The sequence below is a fragment of the Bactrocera tryoni genome, chromosome 4 (assembly GCF_016617805.1).
Source record: "Bactrocera tryoni isolate S06 chromosome 4, CSIRO_BtryS06_freeze2, whole genome shotgun sequence".
NCBI lineage: Eukaryota > Metazoa > Arthropoda > Insecta > Diptera > Tephritidae > Bactrocera > Bactrocera tryoni.
Window position 1 is genome coordinate 69,264,700 of NC_052502.1, and position 24,665 is coordinate 69,289,364.

The 24,665-nt window shown below is 30.2% G+C and overlaps 1 protein-coding gene across 1 annotated transcript in view; it reads left to right on the plus strand.

The window, feature by feature from the left end:
• The window catches only part of LOC120773527, a 111,841-nt gene that overhangs the window by 83,884 nt on the left and 3,292 nt on the right, over positions 1–24,665 (plus strand). Inside the window, exon 3 of the mRNA XM_040102483.1 lies at positions 7,447–7,520. Within this exon, the coding sequence (XP_039958417.1) occupies positions 7,447–7,520 (74 nt within the window). The remainder of the gene's footprint in view (positions 1–7,446; positions 7,521–24,665) is intronic.

A 24,665-nucleotide genomic window follows, 5' to 3' on the forward strand; every position in this document is an offset into this window, starting at 1 on the left:
CTCCGGCAAGTGGCACAAATAACAGGTAAAGGTAAGAAGAGATTAAAGCGAGTAGAAAAAAAAGTTGATTGATTAACAAATACGGTAGCTTGATTTGACGGCGGCTTAAAGCGAAAGAGCGTAAACTGCTTAAATGAGTCCATGATCTTGCTCTCTCTCTCTCTCTCGCTCACATTTTCGCTCACTTCAAACAGTAGTTGATAGTTGAACCACAAAGCTCACACCTCATGAGCGCTGGCTCGATTGGCAAGATCATTAACCGCTAATGTGACAACAGCAGCACTCCCCACCGCGCTTACGCGCTCGCTGCCAAGCGTTTGCTCTGATTGCGTCGCTGTTGAATCATGGCAAACGGTGTCATGGACGGGCCGCCGTAAAGAACTTTCACTTGTGCAATAGCCAAGCGGCGCTGGGCGACGTCAGACGGACGGATATATATATATATGTATGTGTGTTTGTGTGGCTCGCACTATTTCTGTCGAATTCGAATTTCATTTCGAACAGCTGCAAGTGTGCAAAACTCGTTTGCGAAGCTCGAGCAATTGGAGTTGGCTTACAGATAGTTTTTTCATTGCGGGAATATTATATTTTCGAGCGACCTGCTTTGTAACGCTATCACATAGTATGCTTTACACAAACATATATGCTTACATCTATACATATTAACGCCATAAGGAAGTGAAAAATAATAGCAAGTGCGGGAAAAAGGAGTTCACGCTTCGCTTTTGCTTTGCCAATTGGCTATTTGGTCATTTTACGCTTTTGGCTGCCGACTGCCAAGTCACAGCTCAACTTGGCTCTGATTTTTATTGTGCTGCCGCTTGGCTTACAACCAATTTGGCATATAAAATAGCACAAAGCGCATACTCGGAAAGAGCAAAAGTGCAAGTAATGCGAGTACTTCAAAATGTAATGGTAATTTCAGATATTTTTTGGAATCGGTTGCATAGAAAAATTATAAATAAATATGATATAAATATTTTGAAATTATCAAAAAAAAAATAATAATTTAAAGATTAGAAATAAAGTTTTGATATTTTAGTTAATATGACTGTATGATATAGAGGACCGATATAGGAAGTTTCCTCAAATATTGCAGCGTTGTCGCAGACCAAAATCCGTGCTTGCTCTACAGCGCAGAGTTATGCACAGACTCATTTGCAAAAAAAACCAAAGTAAACCACTAAAAACGGGAAACAGACAACGCCTTATTCTGGGTTGTGATGCAAACGCACAGCAAACAGATTGGGGCAGCGTGGACTTCAACACACTGGGTGAAGCTCTCCTTGAATTTATCATTAGTAATAGTGTGAGAATGTGGGCTATAAACCCCCACATTCACCCCCTATTTCACAAGAAATAGGAGGAAAGTACTGGACATCATACTGAGCAACAAACACATGACTGGACTATACTCACAGTGTGGGGTGTCATCATAACCTTCAATGGCGTATCACAGAATCATGAGATTCGTAAGGGTATAGATACCGCAACTCCCACCCAAACGTATTTCGAAGAGCACCAATTGGTCACCTATCGGGATACGTTAGAGATGAATATTAGTGGGAAAGGGCAGCTAGACAGTGGAGCAACGGCCCTAGGCCTGGAGAGCAGGCTGTCTGCTCTCAACCAGGTCATCATAAGCGCATATCACTGCAGCTTCCCTCTAAAGACGATCACCAAACTACACAACTCTCCTTGATGGTCAGGTACATTCCCAGTACTTAGGACAAAGGTACATAAGCTCTTTAACAAGCTTAAACGTACTGGGAACTGGGAGCAGTACAGATTCAACCTAACTACTTATGAAAAGGAGATTAAGTCTGCCAAACAGCACAATTTCAGGAATGCCTGTGAAAACGTCTGCACGACACTAGAGGCAGCAAGGCTGCACAGGGCTCTGGCTAAAGCTAAGACCGACACAATACTAGCAATTAAAAGATGTGACGGAACCTATACGATAAGTGCGGAAGAAAGAGCTACGGCACTTTGGTGTTTCTTTCTGGAAACAATTCGGGAAGACCAGTATCTACATGTAATTGAACACAAGCCATCTGGCTTAGATTGAGTAGTGGCATGTCGACTGTTTACTGCGGACTCAAACAAGTTGGCTATGGCTTCGTTCACGAAATTCAAGTCTCCGGAGGCGGACGGTATCATTTCAGCACTTTTGCAACAGGGAGAGCAGGTTCAACTGATGGGAGATAGCATTGCGCTGGCGTATATCCCAACGCCATGGCAGATCGCGAAGGTGATCTTTACTGCACACCAAAATAGCTGCAACCACAGAAGGCGATACTAGAATTCGTCTTGACACTACAATAGGCTGCGTACAGGGTTGCGTGCTATCCCCACTGTTATCAAGCCTTATCGTGGATGACATAATCGCTTTGTTAACCAACAATGGGATACAATGTCAGGGATATGCGGATGACAGGGATCCATGTTTCCAAGTAGGGTTCACGTCATTTCAATAGCACCCAGCAATATATTGGAATTTATGAATACGCTGGGGCTAGTGACTCGTTGTGAGGGCACAATAGATCATACGTCGCGGTGCAATCCTTTTTTATTTATCTATCTATCTAAGCCCCAATAAAAAGTTATAGCACAGCGGTTTTAAACGTTCTGATCGTCTGCAAGTCCTTCAGTTCGTCAGCCCATCGATCTAAAAATTTTAAAGCCATTTTTTCTCATCAAGAAGCTGCTGATTTGTAGGAACGGCCGACCACTAAAGCATATGGCTGCCACACAAACTTACGGATCGAAATTTGGTAAGGCATGTCTAAGGCAACGATGCAATCTTCGAAGAAATTGTTGAGATCGAGTGGCTATAGCATATATAGTACAACTAGTTACCATACAAACTCACGAATCAAAGTTCCTGTTAGGAAACTTCTGTATTTATGAAAGGTATTATAGCTTTGAACCAACGCAAGCAACATTTTTTTTGGTATAAAGTTTCTAAAAATTGTTTTGAATATTTTGTGCGTATTTTTGTTTTAAAAATTTTCTTTTATTTTAATTCACCGTTATTTTTATATATAAACACACATATTTCACACAATTTGTGTTTTCGAGTCAGTTTCCCATTTCCATGCCAGCATTATTTCCGCCTCAAGTCGTGATTTGAACTCAAATTACGAAATTTCTTTTAGCGCGAAGTTCGCAGTTGGCCAAGAAAAGGCGGAGAAAGAAAAAGAAAAGAAGAGTGGAAAAAACGACACTGGTGACAGAAACAAGAAACCCAGCGATAACAACAACAACAACAACGGCAGTGAAGCGCATGATTGACGATGGCGCAATCGTGTAATGCAACAACAACAACAAACGAAAAAAAAAACAAAATTAAGTGGAAGTGTGAAATGGCAAAGAAAGCAAAAGTGAAAAATGTAAGTTAAGGTTGAGGGGCGTTCAAAATGCCATTTACCGAATTATATACATACATACATATATCTAAATATACATATGTATGTGTGTTGGGTATTTATAATACTTGATATTGTTGTTGTATGCAATTTTATTTTTCATGGCACAAAAAGCACAATATTTCATTGATGCGAAAGTTTGCTTGGCTGAGTAAATCAAAGTAGCCATTTTCTATTTTTTATGAAAGGAAAAATTTTAAAATTTCAATATACATAATTTGTATAAAAAATATTTAAAAAAATTCGATAAAAAGTAAAGAAAGCGAATTTCAAGTGTTTAAAAAATTTAGTATTAAAATTTTGTTGAAAAAAAATTAATAAATTAAACATTAAAATTTTTAGTAATGAAATGTTGTTGGTATAAAATAATAATAAATCAAAAATTAAAAAAAATATTTGTTAAATAAAATTCAATAAAAAATAAAAATTTTAATTTAAAAATTAAGTTATCGAAATTTTTTTGTCCAACCCTTTTAAACAGAAATTTTGTAAAAAAAAATTTTTCTCATTGAAGCAAATGTCTGATTGCCTAAATGGTAAAATTTAATAATAAAGATTATTAAATTAATAAATTAAAAATAAAAAAAAAATTATTAAATAAAATTCAATAAGAAATAAGAATTTAAATAAAAAAATAAAAATATATGAAAAAAGTCATTGAAATTGTTTCCTCCATTTTCAATTTTTTATGAAAGGAAATTTTTTAAAAATTCGTTAAAAAGTAAAGAAAACGTTTTGAAGTGTTAAAAAATTTATTGATTTTAATTTCGTTGATATAAAAAAAAATTATTAATCAAATAAATTAATAGTAAAGCCAAAATATTTATTAAATAAAATTCAATAAAAAAGAAAAAATTTAAATTAAAATATAAAATTATATGAAAAAAACGTTCTTAAAATTGTTTCCTCAATTTTAAATTTTTTATGAAAGGAAAATTTTTAAAATATTAATATAACTTGTAAAAACAAAATTTAAAAAAAAAAATTCGATAAAAAATAAAGAAAGCGAATTTCAAGTGTTTAAAAAATTTAGTATTAAAATTTTGTTGAAAAAAAAAATTAATAAATGAAAAATAAAAAAAAAATATTTATTAAATAAAATTCAATAAGAAATAAGAATTCAAATAAAAAATTAGCAGTATATGAAAAAAGTCATGAAATTGTTTCCTCCATTTTAAATTTTTTATGAAAGGAAAATTTTTAAAATATTAATATTACTTGTAAAAACAAAATCTTTAAAAACTCGATAAAAAGTAAAGGGAACTAATTTCATATTTATATAAATCAAAAAAACGGTTTTTACGCCAGTAAAGAAGAAGAAGATAAATAAAAAAATTAATTAATTAAAAATTAAAAAAAAATTTTTATTATTTAAATTAAATTTAAAAAATATTTTTAAATTAAATTTAAAAAAATATTTTTATTTAAATTAAATTTAAAAAAATATTTTTAAATAAATCAAATTTTTTTAAAAAATTTAAAAAAAAATTAAAAATTTAAATTAAAAAAAATTAAGATATATGAAAGAAGTTATTAAAGCTTGTAAACAAATATTTTGAGCGAAAATTTTGTAAAATTTTTTTCTCACTGAAGCGAATGTTTGCTTACTTTGAAAGAAACGCAATTTTTCAATTTTTATGAAAATAAAGTTTAAATTTATCTATTTCGAAAAAGATTTAAAATATTGAAATAATTTATAACAAAAAACGTGTGTGAAAAGGTTTGATAGAATAAATAAAATTAATAAGTTAGAAATAAAAAAAAAATATTTTTTAAGTAAAGAGATTTAAATTAAAAAATAAAAGTATATGAAAAAGTCTTTGAATTTTTTTTCTCCAACCTTTTAAATAAAATTTTTTTCTCATTAATGTGAGTGTGAGATTGCCTTAATAGAAACTTAGACATGCCAATTTGTCTATTTTTTATGACAATAAAGATTTCTTTAGTTTATTTTGAAAATATTGAAAATATTAAAGTAGTGTGTAAAAAAAACTTTTGTAAAAAGGTTCGATAAAAAAGTTAGAAATTAATTTTAAATGATTAAAAAGAAAACAAATTTTAAATCAATAAAATTGCAATATGATTTTGTTCACAATTTAAAAAATGTGTTGAAATTATTTTTTGTTCGAATTTTTCCCTTGAAACAACATTCAGCACTTCATCAACTTCATTGGCTGTAAGAAAGCAACCAATTTTACACTACAACACTTATGCTACCATTCCAGCTTTGTGTCTAACCTCAAACTTTTTTCAAGCTGCCCAATCAACTCAAACAAGTCAAACTGAATTATATGCATAACTATACATACAGTGTATACTCACACATGTACATATACATACATGTAGTGTATATTCGTATATGTGTTAATGTATGTATATGCCCGTTTATGTTAATTAAATATCACCGAAAATTATTTATAGCGCTCTTCTATTTTAATTTCGAAGTTCACTAACCCTGAAATTGACTGAATTTCGAGTGGCTCTTTCTTTTTTAACGACGCACTTTCACTTGACCAACACATATTTTATTTTTTTCACGGCCAAGTCTACGACAGCACTCAGACACACATACATACCTATTTAGTACGTGTTGCTTCAGTAATACGGATTTGCATGTGAAAGGGCAGAAGATGATGTGGTTAACTGACTTTTATGCTGAAGTGATTTTTAGAGTTTTTAGAGTGAAATAAAAAAATGTATAACCGGTGATCCAAGTAGAGGTACTTTTTCAATAGTTTTTCGTGAGCCGTGTCAAACGGTCAAGTTATTTTTGTTCAGTATTGTTTGGCATTTTCATCGTGGAAAGACTTACGCCTGAGCAAAGTTTAAAAATCGTTCAACGAATGTTTTTCGCGCGCTTCGTCATCTTATGGTCAACATAATCAGGATACAGGGCGTAATATTCGCAACACCACCACCCCTCTTGAGACGTAGCATTCATTATTGGCTAATATTCGACCAAATATACCACGTCCAGCACGCAGTGAAGAAAAGTTACCAGCCGTAGCTGTGAGTAAACGTAGAGAGTCGATACGGCGCCGTTCGCAGCAACTTGGACTGACATATGGAACGACTTGGCGCAGTTTACGTCGAGATCTTAAATTAAAAGCATATGAAATACAACTTATGCAAGTACTAAAGCCGCACAACCTTCCCAAGCAACATCGCTTCGACCAATGGGCTCTTGAAAAGAAGATCCGACGTTGCCGCATTTGGGACAAAAAGCAACCTGAAGAGATTACACGTTTTGGGTCGGTCGATTGACCACCAAGTTCGTGTGATAGCTTTGGGCTTTTTGGGGATATGTAAAGTGTGAAGTCTATGCGGACAATCCCGCTTCGATTGCGACCTTGGAGTAATATAATCTTCCAAAAAATGTGCTTTCGAATGATAATAAACATGCCTCATTAAATTGGAAGTTTCTGTATTTTTTCTTAAAAAAAATAGAACACCTCGAAATGGCACCCTTTATTCTAAATAATATTTTTAAAATTTTAAATCTAAAATATATTGTACAGTATTGACTCTACTTACCCGACCACACCGCCGGGCCAGGCATAGTTTGTGTTTCTCTGGATACTTTATGGGACGTAATTTTGCTGCCGTTTTTGGTGATTTTGACCTTTGTGCTGCTACCAGCTGGTTGTCTTTTGAATTTTTGCTACTTGCCTAGGTACAAAGTTTTCACTGCTTCGGAGAGATCTTTCACAATTATTTTTCAATGCATAATCAAGCACTCAGGGTATTAGGCTTTAGCAGGCTTTCACTTTTTCATCGCTATTTTCTTTTCGACATTAATTCACAGGCGGAGCACGTTTAAACTGGCCGACTTTTATAAGGACTTAGAGCACATTTTTTTTAATTATACATACTGTTTATAATTTTAGACATTTCTAGCGCCTATTTTTCAACTAAGTACAGAAATATTTGAGAAATATTTTTTAATAAATTTTTAATTATTTTTTACTCATTAAAACTTAATAATATCTAAAAAATTTAATTTAATATTTTCTTCTAGTTTTTTTTCAAATTCACACACACTGTAACACTGTATTTGGGTAGCAAAGAATTGCGGAATAATCTTTTTAAATTGTGAGTAAATTTTTTATTTTAAAATTCAAGTTATTCGTATGCTCTGTTATTACTATTTTTTATAAAAAAAATTATTTATTTAAACATTTGTTTCCTTTTACTCAAGAGGTTGAACCCACATCCCCATATCATTCCTTGCTATTGCAGTGTCTTCCAAGCTGAGATAAGCAAGGTAGCAGTAGATCTCTGGAGTACACCCTCCTTCAGACAAGTGACCATCCACTGGGATAGCAGAGCGTCCATAACAGCTTTGGACTCATTAACAGCGCATTGTATTAAGGGTTGGTGGAGAAGTACCTAACCTCGCTATCAATAGCAACGAGTGTCTTTGGGACAAAACTGGTATGGGCGCCAGGTCATAGCGGAGTTGCAGGAAATTGCAAAACTGATGAGCTAGCAAGGAAAGGCACCGTAGAACCGCTATCGGTAGAATGGGAACGGGTCGGTGCTCCCGTATTTTCTTGTGTTCTACTACTAGATAGCTGGGCTTCGCGGAAGCTTTCAGCGGAATTAGACGCAGATTTGAAAACAAGGCTTGGTTCAAAAATGGAAAAGCTGGAAAAAGTTATTTGAAGTTTAAGCTTTCGAAGGTTAACACCTTTGGGTTTAAAAGAAGCTAGTGGTTTAAACTTCTTAAGTTATCGAAAAATAACTGTTGGAACATAAAGGTTTCAGTGCATATTAGATGCAGATTTAAAAAAAAAGCTTTTACGTGAAGTCTACTGAAGCTTTTTTTAGTTATCGAAAATCAAGTTGTTTGAACATGAAACTTTCAGCGGTTATAAGAAGCAGATTTCAAAATAAACTTTCACTTGAGATCTGCAGCAGCTTTTTTGAGCTTAACAACAAACCAAAGACAGAAGCTTTTTTAAGCTTAACAATCGACAACAGAAATGGCTCTGAAGAACATTCAATTTAAAAGAAAAAAATAGTTGATTTACAGTTTGAGTGAGCGGTTTAAAGCACTGTGTTCTGAGCTTTCACTTAAGCTTTCGAGGTCAGTAGATATTTAATATCGATTAGGTGCCATCAACGCTGTTGGCGATCAATATTTGTTAATGGAGTACAAAAAATTGGTATTCACAGAAGATGCTGTGCATCTCAGCCACGAAAGTGAAGGCTTTAAGCGTCTTCTGTGCGATTTTAGATTTTCAAAAAATACAAAAAGAGTAAAAAAGAATTGCTGTAGCCATAAAGCATAACAAATTTTACGATTCTTGAGTGTTAAGCTAATTTTGAGCCATTAACGAGGCGCTCCACTATCGATACCTTTCAAATCGACTAGATGTAGCGTTATACCCATGCAAGCAGATTTTAGTGATTGCAATTAAAATGATTATCAAACCTCATAAACACTATTTTATTAACCACTGTAAATATATGGTAAATAAATATGTATGTGTATATATTTTTGAGAAACTTCGCTTGAAAATTAAGCATCCATTCAGCGCATGCGCTTACGAGCCGAAACTCTCCAACAACGACATGTGCCAGGTTTGAGAGCGGGTAGGTAGGGGGTACAGAGCGCCCACGGCACAACCACACAAACGACCTTTGAGTTTGAGTTCATTGAATGATTTCATATTAACTTTGTTATAATACAAATTCTTACGAGAAATTATACAGCGTGGCTTGACGTACACAAATTACAATGAAAACAATAATGGAATATACAACAACAACTATAGTTGCGCGATTCTAATGAAATAGCAGCCTAAAAACCAGTCTCACGAGCATTGCAACAGTGTGTGGCATGTAGCTTCGGTCGTTTTTTGCATTAGTGTGCGCATGTGTGTGTACATGTGTTTGTGTATATGTGCATACATGCATTTGTGCATGTGTGATTTATTTCGTTTGTTTGTTATTTTGTTTGTGTAATTAGATTTTTTCCTTTGCTGCTGTTGTTGTTTTTATTTTGCATGCAACTCGGTCGTTCGGCTAGACACAACAAATATTGCCTTTGTTGCAACAATAAAACAAAAACAATGCAGCAAACTTGACAACACACACAAATACAAGTAGACGTGCGCACTAACACATATGTCACATATGCGCAATGAGAATGCACACACATACTCATACAAGAGATAACATTTAGCGCAAGCACAACAAATTTTGACTATATGTTGTTGTTGAAAATGCAATAATTTGAAGCGTGGCTTTGATAAAATTAATTTTTTTTGGAATTTTTGAAAAAGTATTTTTTGTTTTTGAAATTTTTCTAAAAGTAATTTTTTTTTTGAAATTTTTCAAAAAGTAATTTTTTTTAGTTATCAAAAATTTATTTTTGTGATTTTTTTTATTCATGCTTATCGCTTTTTCATTTTGTTTTTTTGCTTGTATTATTTTAATAATTATAAATTTTACCATTGTTTTATTTATTGCATGATACACTTTCATATTAATTTGTTGCTTTGATAATATTTTATGTTTTTTTTAATTTTCAAAAGTTATATTTTAGTGTTTTTTTTTTAACATTTTTTTAACAAATTAAGATTTACTAAATTTTAAAATTTCCGTAAAAATTTTTTTTTGGAATTTTTTTGCAACAACAAATGAAATAATTTTTAGATTTTTTTTGTTATATTTTTTTACAAATTAAGATTTACTAAATTTTCACATTTCCGTAAAAAAAAAGTTTGGAAATCTTTTACAACAACAAATGAAATAATTTGTAGATTTTTTTGTTACAGTTTTTTTACAAATTAAGATTTACTAAATTTTCACATTTCCGTAAAAAAAAATTTTGGAATTTTTTTACAACAACAAATGAAATAATTTTTAGATTTTTTGTTATATTTTTTTTACAAATTAAGATTTACTAAATTTTCACATTTCCGTAAAAAAAAAGTTTGGAAATTTTTTACAACAACAAATGAAATAATTTTTAGATTTTTTTTGTTACATTTTTTTTACAAATTAAGATTTACTAAATTTTCACATTTCCGTAAAAAAAAATTTTTGGAAATTTTTTACAACAACAAATGAAATATTTTTACAGATCAGTTTAAAAAATTTAGCGAAAGCTTAATTTGTTTAAATTGATCTGTAAAAAATCTGTTGAAAATTTTAATTGAAAGTTTTCAAGTCATGCTACTTTTACTTTTCTATTTTTTATAATTATACTCTTACTCAATTTATTGCATGCTATTTTTTTTAATTTTTGTTTATATTTTTTTAATATTCTCATTTATTTAGTTTCTTGTTTGGATTATTTTACTAAATAATTAATTATACAATTTTTTAATTTATGATATGATATTTTTACATTTTTATTTCGGATTTGTTTAAGTACTGTTTTTTAATTATTATTATTATTTTAAATTTATCGCATGATACTATTTAATTTTTTTTTTTTTGATTTTGTTTTAATATATTTTAACTGAACTCCATATGGTATCCCAAGGGACCAAAACGGTCTATACGTGGCTCATGGGCCTAACATACTAACTTAACCTAACCTAACATAAAAATTTTTAAACTAAATTATTTATTTTCTAATATTTTTAAACATCAAAGCCAAATATTTTTTATTGCTTCTATCAGTACTGCAATTAAGATCATATTTCTTAAAATTGTTTGGAATATCTGTAATAATTCCATACTTAAGCAATTTTTGTATTCTTTTATGGCTAATGTCAGATTATAATTTAATGAAATCCGATAAAAAAAATTTCAAGCAGAATCTTCCCATGAAAAGCTTTCATTTTGCTTTTTTTATCGCTTAAGGGGTCAGTAGCGTAATCTTAAAAAAAAATTTTTTTTTTGCATTTTCTGTTCCTTTATACCCTTAGAATTAATGTAGAAACCCACTTTACCATTGAAAAGTTTCGAAAAAGGCCCAAAAATAATAATACCGCTCGACGTTTTTTTCAACGTTTATGTCCATCGGTCGAACTATTCAACCGATTTGCTTAATTTTTTTTAAATGTTCACAAAACGCCTGGTTATCGTCCCTACTATAATTTTCCTTATTCATAATTTTTTATGATTTATTAACAATGTTATGACAAAATTTATGTAAAAAAAACATGGAAAAAATGTACAAAAAATGCTAATTACTTTGTTATTTATCAACATTTTTTCATGATTCTAGTAGCGACGATAACCATTCACGTACTTTTTAAGAATAAATTGTCTTTTTGTGTTTCAGATGATCCAAACATGAGAAATCGTGTGCGCCAGTGAAAAAACGCATCTCATGCACCCAGCCATTTCTCCGACAATTGTCATCAAAACATACCGAAAAATTTTTTTATACACTCCACGATATACCCCCTGATATGTGAAAAAAGTTCTATTGTAGAATAAAAATTTATATAAAAAAAATGTCAAAAAAGCAGGCCGGATTACCCTACTGACCCCACTTAAAGCACAGTGGCATCATCTAAACCAATTACAATAATTATATTAAAATATTGAAATCAAATATCACAGGTATAAACATAATTTTTTAAAACAAGATTTTTTATTTTTTTCAATTAAAAAAAAAAGTTATTGTTTAAAAATATTTCGAAAATTTTTTAAGACTTTTTTTTATAAATTGGAATAGCAACTTTACCAAATTTAGAAATAAATAATTTTTTTATATCATTATAATGCACATGTTAAAAATCCTTATTAGAAAATACATATTTTGAAATTTTTTGAACACCGATTGTTTAAATTTTCTTTTTTTTAAACTGCAATAATGTTTTTTTTTATTTAACAATAAATAGATACCTATTTAAATAATTTTTTTCAATAGTCTTTTAAGTAAAGTTAACAGTTTAATACGTTTATTTTTTATTACAATTTTTTAATTATACTTTAATGTATACGTATATACATATTATCAAAATTTTATATACATACATATATTATTATCGTTAATATATTATATATGTATATTAATTATTGCATCGAAAATTTTTATGAAAAAACTGTATTTTTCAATATTTTAATTTGCTATTATTATTTATTTTTTTTTTGTTTATATAATTTTTTAATATTTTTAATTTATGTGCAGTATTTTTTTTAATTTTTTTTCGGCAAAAATATATTTTTTCAATTATTGATTTGAATAGTTTTTTAATAATATGTAAGTTTTCTTTAATATTTTTAATTTATTATTATTATTATAATTTATATTTTCATATTAATATCTATTTTCTTAAGTTATTGTTTAACTCATTTTAATTATTTTTTTACAGGGTGTCCCAAAATTAAAGCAAAATTTTTACTATTTTTAATTTGCTTATTATTATTTTAATTTTTATATTTATATTAAAATCTATTTTTTTTTTAATTTAACTTTTTTACAGAGTGTCCCAAAATTAAAGCAAAATGTTTACTTTTTTTAATGTGTTATTATTGTTTTAATTTTTACATTAAAATCTATTTTTTAAGTTATATTTTTAACTCAATTTTAAATTTTTAAATTAAATTTTTTTACAGGGTGTCCCAAAATGAAAGCAAAATTTTTACTATTTTTAATTTGTTATTATTATTTTTGTTCTTATATTTATATTAAAATCTATTGTTTTACGTTATATTTTTAATTTAATTTTAAATTTTTTTAATTTAACTTTTTTACAGGGTGTCCCAAAATTAAAGCAAAATGTTTACTATTTTTAATTTATTATTATTTTAATTTATATTTTTATATTAAAATCTATTGTTTTACGTTATATTTTTAATTTAATTTTACATTTTTTTAATTTAACTTTTTTACACGGTGTCCCAAAGTTAAAGCAAAATGTTTACTATTTTTAATTTATTATTATTTTAATTTATATTTTCATATTAAAATCTATTTTTTTACGTTATATTTTTAACTAAATTTTAAATTTTTAAATTAAATTTTTTTACAGGGTGTCCCAAGATTTAATTAGCGCACGATTAAAATGTTCCGCCATGTCAAAATCTATTCACAGTTGACAAAGTGAAAAACTATTCCGGGCATATTTTTAATGAAATTTGTGAACTGTCGTCGCCAAGCTTTCATTACTTTTGAAATATTATTCAATAATGAAGACAAGTTCCATCGTGTAGCACGCTCCAATTATACTAAGCCCAAACTGTCAGGTGTCGATTTGTGTGTTTGTTTTTTGTTTTAGGATTGTCAACACTTTACTACATATGTATGTAAGTGATAATTATATTATATATATTTTTTTTATAAATTTAATATATTTACATTGTATCTATCAATATAAATTAATCGAGTTTGGTTTTATTTATAACTTTTTTTCAGTGTTATTAATGGAAAAAGTTATATTTTTCTTTGCACTCCTTGAATTGAAAATATTTCATCAACTGGTTTTTAGATTCTTAAAAGTTATGAACAATTTTTGTTAATTTTATTTTTAGTTTTTAAAGACCTCAATGTTAAAATATTTATGTATTTATTTCTGTTAATTTGTTCTTTTTTCGTTTTTGAGTTGTTCATTAAAGAATTAAGCATGGCACTGATTAAATATTTTTTATTAATTTGTCTTTAATTTATTATTTTTGAGTTTTTTACTTAGAAAAAATATTTTAAAATAAAATAAAATATTTAGTTTCATATGCAACAACAATTTAACACTTATCACTTGCTTACTAAATCAAACTATTTTTTTTAAATACACACTTCCATATATTTCGAGACACTAGAGCACAAGTTTTTTTTCCGAATTAAACTAAATTTAAAAGACAAAGAGCTTTTTATTCCTGAATTTAAATATTGTTTATTTGCACTACTTTTTTTTTTTGATGAGCTTACTTGTTTTTAATTTAATGAACATTTTTCAAGACAGCGTCAGCTCATTTTTTATATTGTTTTATTTTCAACTATTTTTTAATTTCTATTTACACTAGTGGTTGAGTATACCACCTAATTTTTATTATAATTTTATTATCATTTGTACCGCTAGCTTTTTGTTTTATCTGTTTTAAGTGCGTAAGAAAACTTTAAAACTAAAAATAACAATAATCAATTCCACATATTTTCGCTACCCAAACACATTTTCAAAATTCAAAACGTTTTCGAAATATCTTTCATACAAAACCAGCATTTTCAACAGCTTCACAACACTCACACATACACACTTCTACACAGCTGACTCCACTATGCAACTCCCGCGCTGCCTTTTGCTTGCGAGCTCGTGCAATATGGCCGTTACGCGTACACAATTCAATATTGCATGATTTTTTAAAACATTTCCAATTTTCAAAATCACACCGTTCCAATAATTTTCTACATTTTCTTTAAATTTATATTTTTGCGGTTTTTTTTTTCAAATTTACGCTCACGCGTTGCCGAAAAACACGCCTCGATACACGACGTTTTCGAAACTATGAATTCGCGCTACGACGTTTGCGATGCGATCCGTGGCGCGATGCGGTGCACTCCGGTCCGGGTTCAGATTTTTTGCAAACGGAAATTGCAACTGACGCAGTCAGCACAAACTCAACGACAAGCGCAGCACACAAAGTGGCAGCGGCGACGCGCGCGCAGCGGCAGCGACCGAATCATATGCAATAAGCGACGAAATAGCAACAAAAGCAAAAACAAAAGAAATATGAGTAGTGTTTAGTGGCAGAAAACGATGTTAAACGAGAAGAATAAGAAGCAGCAGCAGCTGAGCCAACGCTTGTTGTTGCTTGGTCAGCGCAGCCGCCAGCAGCAGCAACATGTTCTGACATCGTGCAGCTGTGGCGAGTAGGTGTCGCAGCACTTGGCAGCTACTACCTTTTGTGCCAGTTTTCTGCTACCTTTTCGCGCTGCATGCGGCTACAGCTGTTGTGCGGTCAGTGTGAACGCACGCTTTTGGGGTCTCGAAAACCTGCTTCTAACCAAAGCACACACACACACACACTCTTGCTATGCGCACTTTTGTGCTGACGTCGCCGCCGCCGCCACCGCCACAGGTGCGCAGCCGAAATTCTGAGCAACAAATTCGTATGTGAGCAACGCTCGTTTGCATTTATGCTAGCTGACTGCATCATTGTTGTTGTTGCTGCTGTAGGCTGTGCTCAATTTTCGCTTAGCATTGCAGTCAACGCCACTGCCAGCGACAGCGCCTCAATTCGGCTCAGCTCGTCAACGTCTCCGTGCTCTTGGCGCGCGCGTTGCGGCGCTCTCGGCCAGTCGGCCACCAACAACAACAAACCAACAAGTCTTCCCGTACGCAGCGCTCAGCTGCGCGCCCCTCACCGCACGCCATCACACAATGCTGTCGACTGCCTACCCAAAAAGCTAGTTGTCGTTGTTGTTGCGACACTAAATGCAGTGTTGCCATTGTGACCGCATTTACCGTTAACGGTTTATATTGCCGTCCGCACTCGCACTCGCACTTTTACCAAAAATCGCCTGTCGCTGCAACAACGCTGCTTTCATAGCGCAGCAACAGCGTCGTCGTCGTCATGACTTCCTGCCATCCTTCCTCTCTCCTGCGTTCTTCGGCCACAACGCTTATGTCACTCTCACTCTCACTGCTCAGCCCAAAATACGATGCGTTGCGCTGCGCTGCGCTTGTCCAACGCTTTCACGTTGCTGTCCGCCCTTTTCGGCATACGTTGCTCGGCTCGTCCATTGTCGGCTCCCCGCCCGACCCGTCGTCCGCGTAGAAAGTGTGTGAATGCACTCTGGAAGGTCAGGTGTACGTTATGGGCCGCTTATCCTTGAGCTACAAATGTGTTTTTCGTACTTGCTTCGTTTGCTCGCCAGTGAACGCTTGCATTTCATACTTTCATATTGCATTTCTTTCTGGTATTATTGCTGTGCTTGTTGTTGTTATTGTGGTTTATTGTTGTTTATCACATTCGCCTTGCAGTGAAAGTGTGCGTCGCGGCGCAGCAGAAAAGGGTGACATACATTTTAGTTTGTTGCTACGTTCGTGGTAGAGACGAGAAGTCGTTCGAGCCGCTGTAAGTTCCGTTAATCAGTTGTTTATGCGATAGGTATGAGACTAAGGAAGGCAGTAGTAGAGTTATCGCCATTGTGGAAAATAAAAAGGAGAAAACTCTTTGAAGAAGCTTACGTGCTAACTAGGAATTCAGTTGTGCTTGAGAGTTGTGTTTGAGAGTTCGACGAGTCTCCTCGAAGCTGCCTTAGTGACTTCTCCGAAACCATGGAAACCATCCAAAGCTGGAACAGTTTTAATTTCACTTTTCTTTAATTGATCTGCTCCAAGCTGTCTTAGTAACTTATTAGAACTCGGAGCGCTTCACTATAACTTTTCTTTAAAGCATTCCCAATCAATCTTTTTATGTTTTTACAAAACTCGAAACATTCTGAAAGAACTTCTTAATCCTCCTTAATTTGAGTCCATTGACTCAAATGGCTTTCGATCTAATGAATACTTCTACAATTCGATATTGTTTTGAAAACCAGCCTAACAATTCGTTCAGTTTGCCTTTTCATTGCTCTTTTTCCATGAAACCCGAAAAAAGAGTTATTTTGAATAAGAGAGCTTACAAATATTCAATTCATGGAGTCGAAATTAATCCATACGGTTAATGAATATTAAGTAGGCTTAATCTTTTTCTATTTATTGCAAAATCAATCCATTAAAAAAAATTAGGAAGAGTTAAGTGGAATACACCGAGTTCAAGCGTTAATATAGAACTCAACTAGATTCGTTTTTTTTTTCCAAAAACTCTTTTACCGTCTACAAATTCTATATTTGTTATAGCTTTGGTAGACTTAGAACAGTCCGATTGACACTTGAAACTGTATGAATATTTTTAAATTGGAAAAATATCGGACAGATTGAGTTCCAATGGGATTATTAATACAAGTTGAAGAAACTGCTGCCTGTTCATCATCTCCGTCCTGCTATATGGTGCAGAGGAATGGACGATGACAACATCTGATAAGTCGGAGTTACGGGTTTTCGAGAGAAAGGTTCGGCGGAAGTTGTATAGTCCTTTGCGCATTGACAACGGCGAATACGACAGTCGATGCAACTATCAGCTGTACGACATGTACGACGTCATTGACATAGTTCAGCGAATTAAGAGACACATTCAGGTCGCCCGAATGGATGGAAATACTTCAGCTCTGAGAGTATTCGACGCAATACACGTCGGGGGAAGCAAAGGAAAAGGAAAACCTCCAATCCGTTGGAAAGACCAGGTGGAGAAGGAGCTGGCTACACTTGGAATCTCCAGTTGGCGACAAGTAGCGAAAGGGAAGAACGACTGGCGCTGTTGTAAACTCGGCTATAACCATGGTGTATAAGTCGTGTCTACGCCAATAAAGAAGAAGAAATGAGTGGTAAAACTCCATGTCAAGGATTTCTAGTGACTACAGCATTAGATAAAGGAATGCTCCCGAGAAGTTAGAAGTTAGTAGAAATCTATATTTTTGGTACTGTTGGTTAAATAATATTGCTGGATTCAGACTTTCGTTTAATATCTATGCCGTGAGAAGTTATAAAACTCGGGTTTCTATCGTTTCTTCGAGCTCATTGATGAAATCTTTGCAACAACTGAAGCTTCATATGCTTTCAAATATGTAGTTCTCCATATGAAAAGCACATTTCAGAGGTTCTAATTCAATAATACTGTTCGTTTCAACCCTTCATGGAATACCTAGCTGATTTTCGAACGCCGAAGAGATAAGGAATATTTCTTCTAGCGAACTAAGTGATACTCTCACCATTCTTGGGCGCTTTAAAACTTAAGGCTCTGCTCTACATGAACTGGAGCTTTAGATAAGCTGCAACCAGCTCTCAAAAGGAATAGCTAACACATGATATACCCAATAAAAAAGTTGTATCCCGGTCTTCATTGAATATATTAGTCAAGTATGCTCATTTCCGAGCGCTACAAGTCGTAAAACGCTGTCAACGAATTATCTAATATTTTTCTAATACTCACAGCAAATTGTGGCGTTCGTTGGCAACTCTGTCACGTCGCAATTGCACCACATTGCACATTGCACTACGAGGTTGAATTTGTATATTTGTATTTATACATATGTATATAGACAGAAAAACTGCATAGAAACTGCAACAACAAAGCTCGGTTCAACAACACTTTTCCACAAATCCTTGAAATTCATTGAAATACAACGAACGACCTAACGAACAAACTGGCGAGCGAATGTAACAAACGAACGTGCTTGCCATACACACTCATACATACATATGTATGTATGTATGTGCACACTGACAAGCGCATTAGTTCGTTTATAGATAGAAGATAGACGGCGGCGAATGTTGATAGAAAAATTCATAAAACAGCAACAACAACAACACGACCAACAAATATTATAATACAAAAGCATAGAATAGCAATAGCAACAACAATAACACCATCAACATAATATTGCCTAGATAGTAGCGACAGCAGCAGCGACACAGCGCACGAGTGTATAACAACAACAGTGTCGAGTGCGCGCATTAGCCATAGAAATAGAGGGCGGCCAAAGGCGCATGCAAGCAAATGCAGGCGCGAAACATGCACGTGGCTGCTGCCGAGTCGTTCGTAAGTGTGTGTGTGTAACGTTGGTGGCGGGTGCGAGGTGTGTGACGTGTCGAACGGCGTAGTGTTGAAAATGTCAAGATGACAATTAGTCCGAAAGTGCAGTAGCATTTTTGAAGGCAATATGCGATTGCAAAAGCAAAGGCAAAAACAAAATTTGCAATTGAAATGAAATTAAAAACAAAAAAAGAAAAAAAAAACAAATTTAAATAATGGCAAAGTGTGCGGAGAATAAATCAATTGGAAGTTAGTGTGAGAGAATGACACAAAATAAAAATATATAAATAATAGATTTGACAGAAATATAAAATAAAATACAATTTTAAAGAATGAAATTGAAACGAAATGAAATAAAAAATATTAGTTTAAAATATAATTAAATAAATCAAAAAATAATAAATAAATTTATAATAAAACATATGCATGAATAAATAAAATATAATACATAAAAAAAATAGATAAAAATGAAATGAAATAAATAAAATATAAATGTTATTATATATAAATATTTCTAAATATAAAATAAAACAAAACAAAATATTATTAAAAAAAAATGTATCATGTTACAAAATGAAATGGAAATGGAATGAAATAAAAAATATAAGTTCAAAATATAAATAAATAAAAAATAAAATCAAAAAATAATAAATAAATATGCAAACAATAATGAAAAAAATTAAATAAATGAATATATAAAAAAAAATATAAAATATAATAAAACAAAATATTATTAAAAAAAATATAAAAAAATGTATCATGTTACAAAATGAAATGGAATGAAATAAAAAATATAAGTTCAAAATATAAATAAATAAATCAAAAAATAATAAATAAATATGCAAACAATAATGAAAAAAATTAAATAAATGAAATAAAAAACTATAAAATATAAAAAAATATAAAATATAATAAAACAAAATATTATTAAAAAAAAATAAAAAAAAAATGTATCATGTTACAAAATGAAATGGAAATGGAATGAAATAAAAAATATAAGTTCAAAATATAAATAAATAAATCAAAAAATAATAAATAAATATGCAAACAATAATGAAAAAAATTAAATAAAAAATATATAAAAAAAAATATAAAATATAATAAAACAAAATATTATTAAAAAAAATATAAAAAAATGTATCATGTTACAAAATGAAATGGAAATGGAATGAAATAAAAAATATAAGTTCAAAATATTATACATTATTTAATATATTAAATAAATCAAAAAATAATAATTAAATATGCAAACAATAATGAAAAAAATTAAATAAAAAATATATAAAAAAATATAAAATATAATAAAAATAAAAAAATATTATTAAAAAAAATATAAAAAAATGTTAATGTTACAAAATGAAATGGAAATGGAATAAAATAAAAAATATAAGTTCAAAATATAAATAAATAAATCAAAAAATAATAAATAAATATGCAAACAATAATGCAAAAAATTAAATAAAAAATATAAGTTAAAAATATAAAATATAATAAAACAAAATATTATTAAAAAAAATATAAAAAAATGTTTCATGTTACAAAATGAAATGGAAATGGAATGAAATAAAAAATATAAGTATAAAATATAATTAAATAAATCAAAAAATAATAAATAAATATGCAAACAATAATGAAAAAAATTAAATAAAAAAATATATAAAAAAATATAAAATATAATAAAACAAAATATTATTAAAAAAAATATAAAAAAATGTTTCATGTTACAAAATGAAATGGAAATGGAATGAAATAAAAAATATAAGTATAAAATATAATTAAATAAATCAAAAAATAATAAATAAATATGCAAACAATAATGAAAAAAATTAAATAAAAAAATATATAAAAAAATATAAAATATAATAAAACAAAATATTATTAAAAAATAAAAAAAATGTATCATGTTACAAAATGAAATGGAAATGGAATGAAATAAAAAATATAAGTTCAAAATATAAATAAATAAATCAAAAAATAATAAATAAATATGCAAACAATAATGAAAAAAATTAAATAAATAATATATAATAAAAAAATATAAAATATAATAAAACAAAATATTATTAAAAAAAATATAAAAAAATGTATCATGTTACAAAATGAAATGGGAATGGAATAAAAAAAAATATAAGTATAAAATATAATTAAATAAATCAAAAAATAATAAATAAATATGCAAACAATAATGCAAAAAATTAAATAAAAAATATAAGTTAAAAATATAAAATATAATAAAACAAAATATTATTAAAAAAAACTATAAAAAAATGTATCATGTTACAAAATGAAATGGAAATGGAATGAAATAAAAAATATAAGTTCAAAATATAAATAAATAAATAAAAAATAATAAATAAATATAATAAAACAAAATATTATTAAAAAAATATAAAAAAAATGTATCATGTTACAAAATGAAATGGAAATGGAATGAAATAAAAAATATATAAAAAGAATATACAATATAATAAAACAAACAAAAAAAAAAATAAAACAACATTTAATTAAGTAAAACATGCATAACATATTAGTACGAAACAAAACAAAATACATAATAAATATAAAAATGAAATAATAATAAAATAAAATAACTCAATGAAATAAAATAAAACAAATTAAAAACTATCATTAAATTTAATATAAAAACTTGCAAAAAACTATAAATAAAACGAATGAAAAGAAATGAATAAATGAAATGTAAAATAAAAAAAAAAAATAAACAATAAAATAAAATAATAAATAAAACTAAAATAAAAACAAGAAAAAACGTTTACTTCAGTCGCACCAAAGCTATAATACGCGCTCCACTAATGAAAAAAAAAATCTATACAAAAACTTTGTTTTCATCGTTCAGTTTGTATGACAGCTATATGCTATAGGGTTCCGGTGTCGATGGTCTCAACAAACGAGCAACTTCTGGTGGGAGTAAAAGTGTGCAAAATTGCAGATCGATATCTTGAAAACTATGGGACTAGTACGCATATGTACAGACAGATGCAAGTCGAACATGGCTTTTCCATAACCGGAGATACTCTTGAATATAATACACCAATTATAATAATAGAGGTTGTCCAAACAAAAGTCAGAGCAAACTCACTAAAATTTTAAATACAAAAAAAACTGCTTTGGTTACATATTACTGTGATCAAATCGAAAGGTGAATTTTGTCCATTTTATGTCCTTCAAAGTAATCCCCTCTCATTGCAATACACTTATGCCAACGAATTTGCCGGTTATCAGAGCACTTGGGGAAAATCCTCGTCGTGATGGCAGAGCCTTCTTCGATTCAGCTTTTATATCCTCAATTGAGTCAAAATAGTGTCCTCGAAGTGGTCATGTGAATTTGCTGAACAGCCAGAAGTTACACGAGGGTAAATCCGGCGTATGCGGTTGTTGCGGCACGATAGTAGTTAAAAATGTGGCGAAATGATCACGAATAACCAATGCCATATAAGATGAATATTTTGATGATAGATGTCACTAACAGCCAACTTACAGAGACAAAAATTTACCGACTCGAAAAACACGCGAAGTATAAATTAAAAATTCGCCTTTCAATTTGATCACAGTAGTATATATCTTTTATAGGGTCTATGATGTTTCCTGCTGAGCGTTACAAACATCATGGCAAACAGGGTATATGTTCGCGGTATAAAAATAAAAAAAAAAAATCGAAAAATTAATTTTTAGATTAATAAAAGCAATATTTGACCAAACCTCAGAGAGAAGTGAAAATCACAAATGATATATTAAGCGAGACTGTCTTGAGCGCATATTTACCCACTTTTTAGATCAAAACACTTCTTATTCATTCTGAATGTTGAATTCCCGATGTCAAATTAAATTTTATAGCTAGCTTACGAATGGAGATTTATAACGAGACAATTGACTTTAACAACTGTTTCGAGTATGAAAAAAGGTTAGCCCAAGTCTATTGCCAAGCGGGCTTACTTTGAGCGACACGACATACATATATTCCGAAGAATAAATTAAGAATTTCAAAGTTATGAACAAAGTCTAACTATTTTTTGCTCATTCGAAGGTTCATTCGAAGCTCAGAGAGACCACATAGTACCATACCTTTAAATTATTAAACAGTTTTGGCAATTAGATTTCGAAACTTTAAAGATTTTTAAATCAGACTGGGGTAGTTGGAGTGGGGGAAGCATTTTTATGTGGTAATTGGAAAGATTGTGAAGGTAAATGAGTCGAACATAAAGCTGCTTCTGAATACATCGTCATGTTTTCAAGTCGCTTATCGTGCTTGCCGATCTCTCAAAAAGAGCAAAATAGTCGACATCTTATAAGGTGCCCAATAGTGTAAATAAGAAAGAGTGTCTGCATTAAGTTTACAATACTGAATATTAGACGGAAAGCTAAGTTCTAAGGGTATGCAACTCTTTACATGGGATCAGCAACTCTTAGGCTTATAAATCGCAGAACAATTAGCCTCAGAGTTATCCAACAATGGTTGTGAGCAGTAATGGCTAACAAATAGTATGCAACTAGTAAGCGTTACAACTCCCAGTAAGCTTTAGCAAAAGCGTAAACAAGAGCATAAAAAATCCCTAGACAATTTTAGTAATTATAATAAAAATAGAATATAAAATAAACAGTAGCAACAACAACAATTACGCTGACAGTGAACGCAGCGCTATGATTGCCTATGCCAATATTTTGTTGCGTTGCCTATTTACATTGCAACAACAACAACGTTATCAACCTTACTGATAATAGCAACAATATGCAAACGTCTGCCAACGTCGCTTATAAATTACATGTGAATGTGTAAATATATGACGAATGCATTTGCAGTTGCTGTTGTTGTTGTCGTTGTTGAACAGGCAAATGTCGAAGTGTAGCCACGAGCACGAGCACGACATGTTGCACTAGAAGAGCGCATTTTAGCTGACAAATGGAAACGAACGAGCATTTGAAAATTCTGTGTGTTACAGTGGGGCAAATTGTGCTTTGCAGGAAAAAATAAAACTCACTCGAAAAAACAAGTACTGATCTTTTATAGATATTTTTTTTTTACTAAAAGTAAAAAAAAAAGAAATTTAAATAAAAATTTTAGAGAACAAAATTTCACTTAGTATTAAAAGTTTTATTTTACTAAAAAATTGCAAAGAAAAAATTTTTAATCTAATTTTTATTCCATCTTTTGACCAATCAATCCACTGTGCACTATGCGTGAAAACATAAATTGTACGGAATCGAATTTTTTATGGTGTAATTTTTATTATACAGCCATGGACATATAAATAGCACACATATTTAATATTTTTTTCATAAAATTTTGTAAATTTTTTTTCTTAAAGCAATTTATTGTGCACTGTATTTCAAATCATAAATTTAAAAAATTTATATTTTTATTCATTAAACTTTGTTTTTTTTATAATTTCTAAAATATTGTTGATTACATTTTTTGCCTAAACCAACCCACTGTGCATTATGCTTGAACACATACATATGTACATATTATGAATTTATTGTTTATTTTTTTATTCTATTTAATATTCTGCCATAAAATTTTGTAGCATTTTTTCTTAAAATTCCATTAACCGAATATTTTATTCTCCAAGTTTTTGTGTTTTAGATTTTTTATTTTATTTTTATTATTTTTTATTTTCTTTTTTAATTTTTTTTTATTATTTTTTTTAATTTTTATTATTTTTTTTTTTTATAGATCTG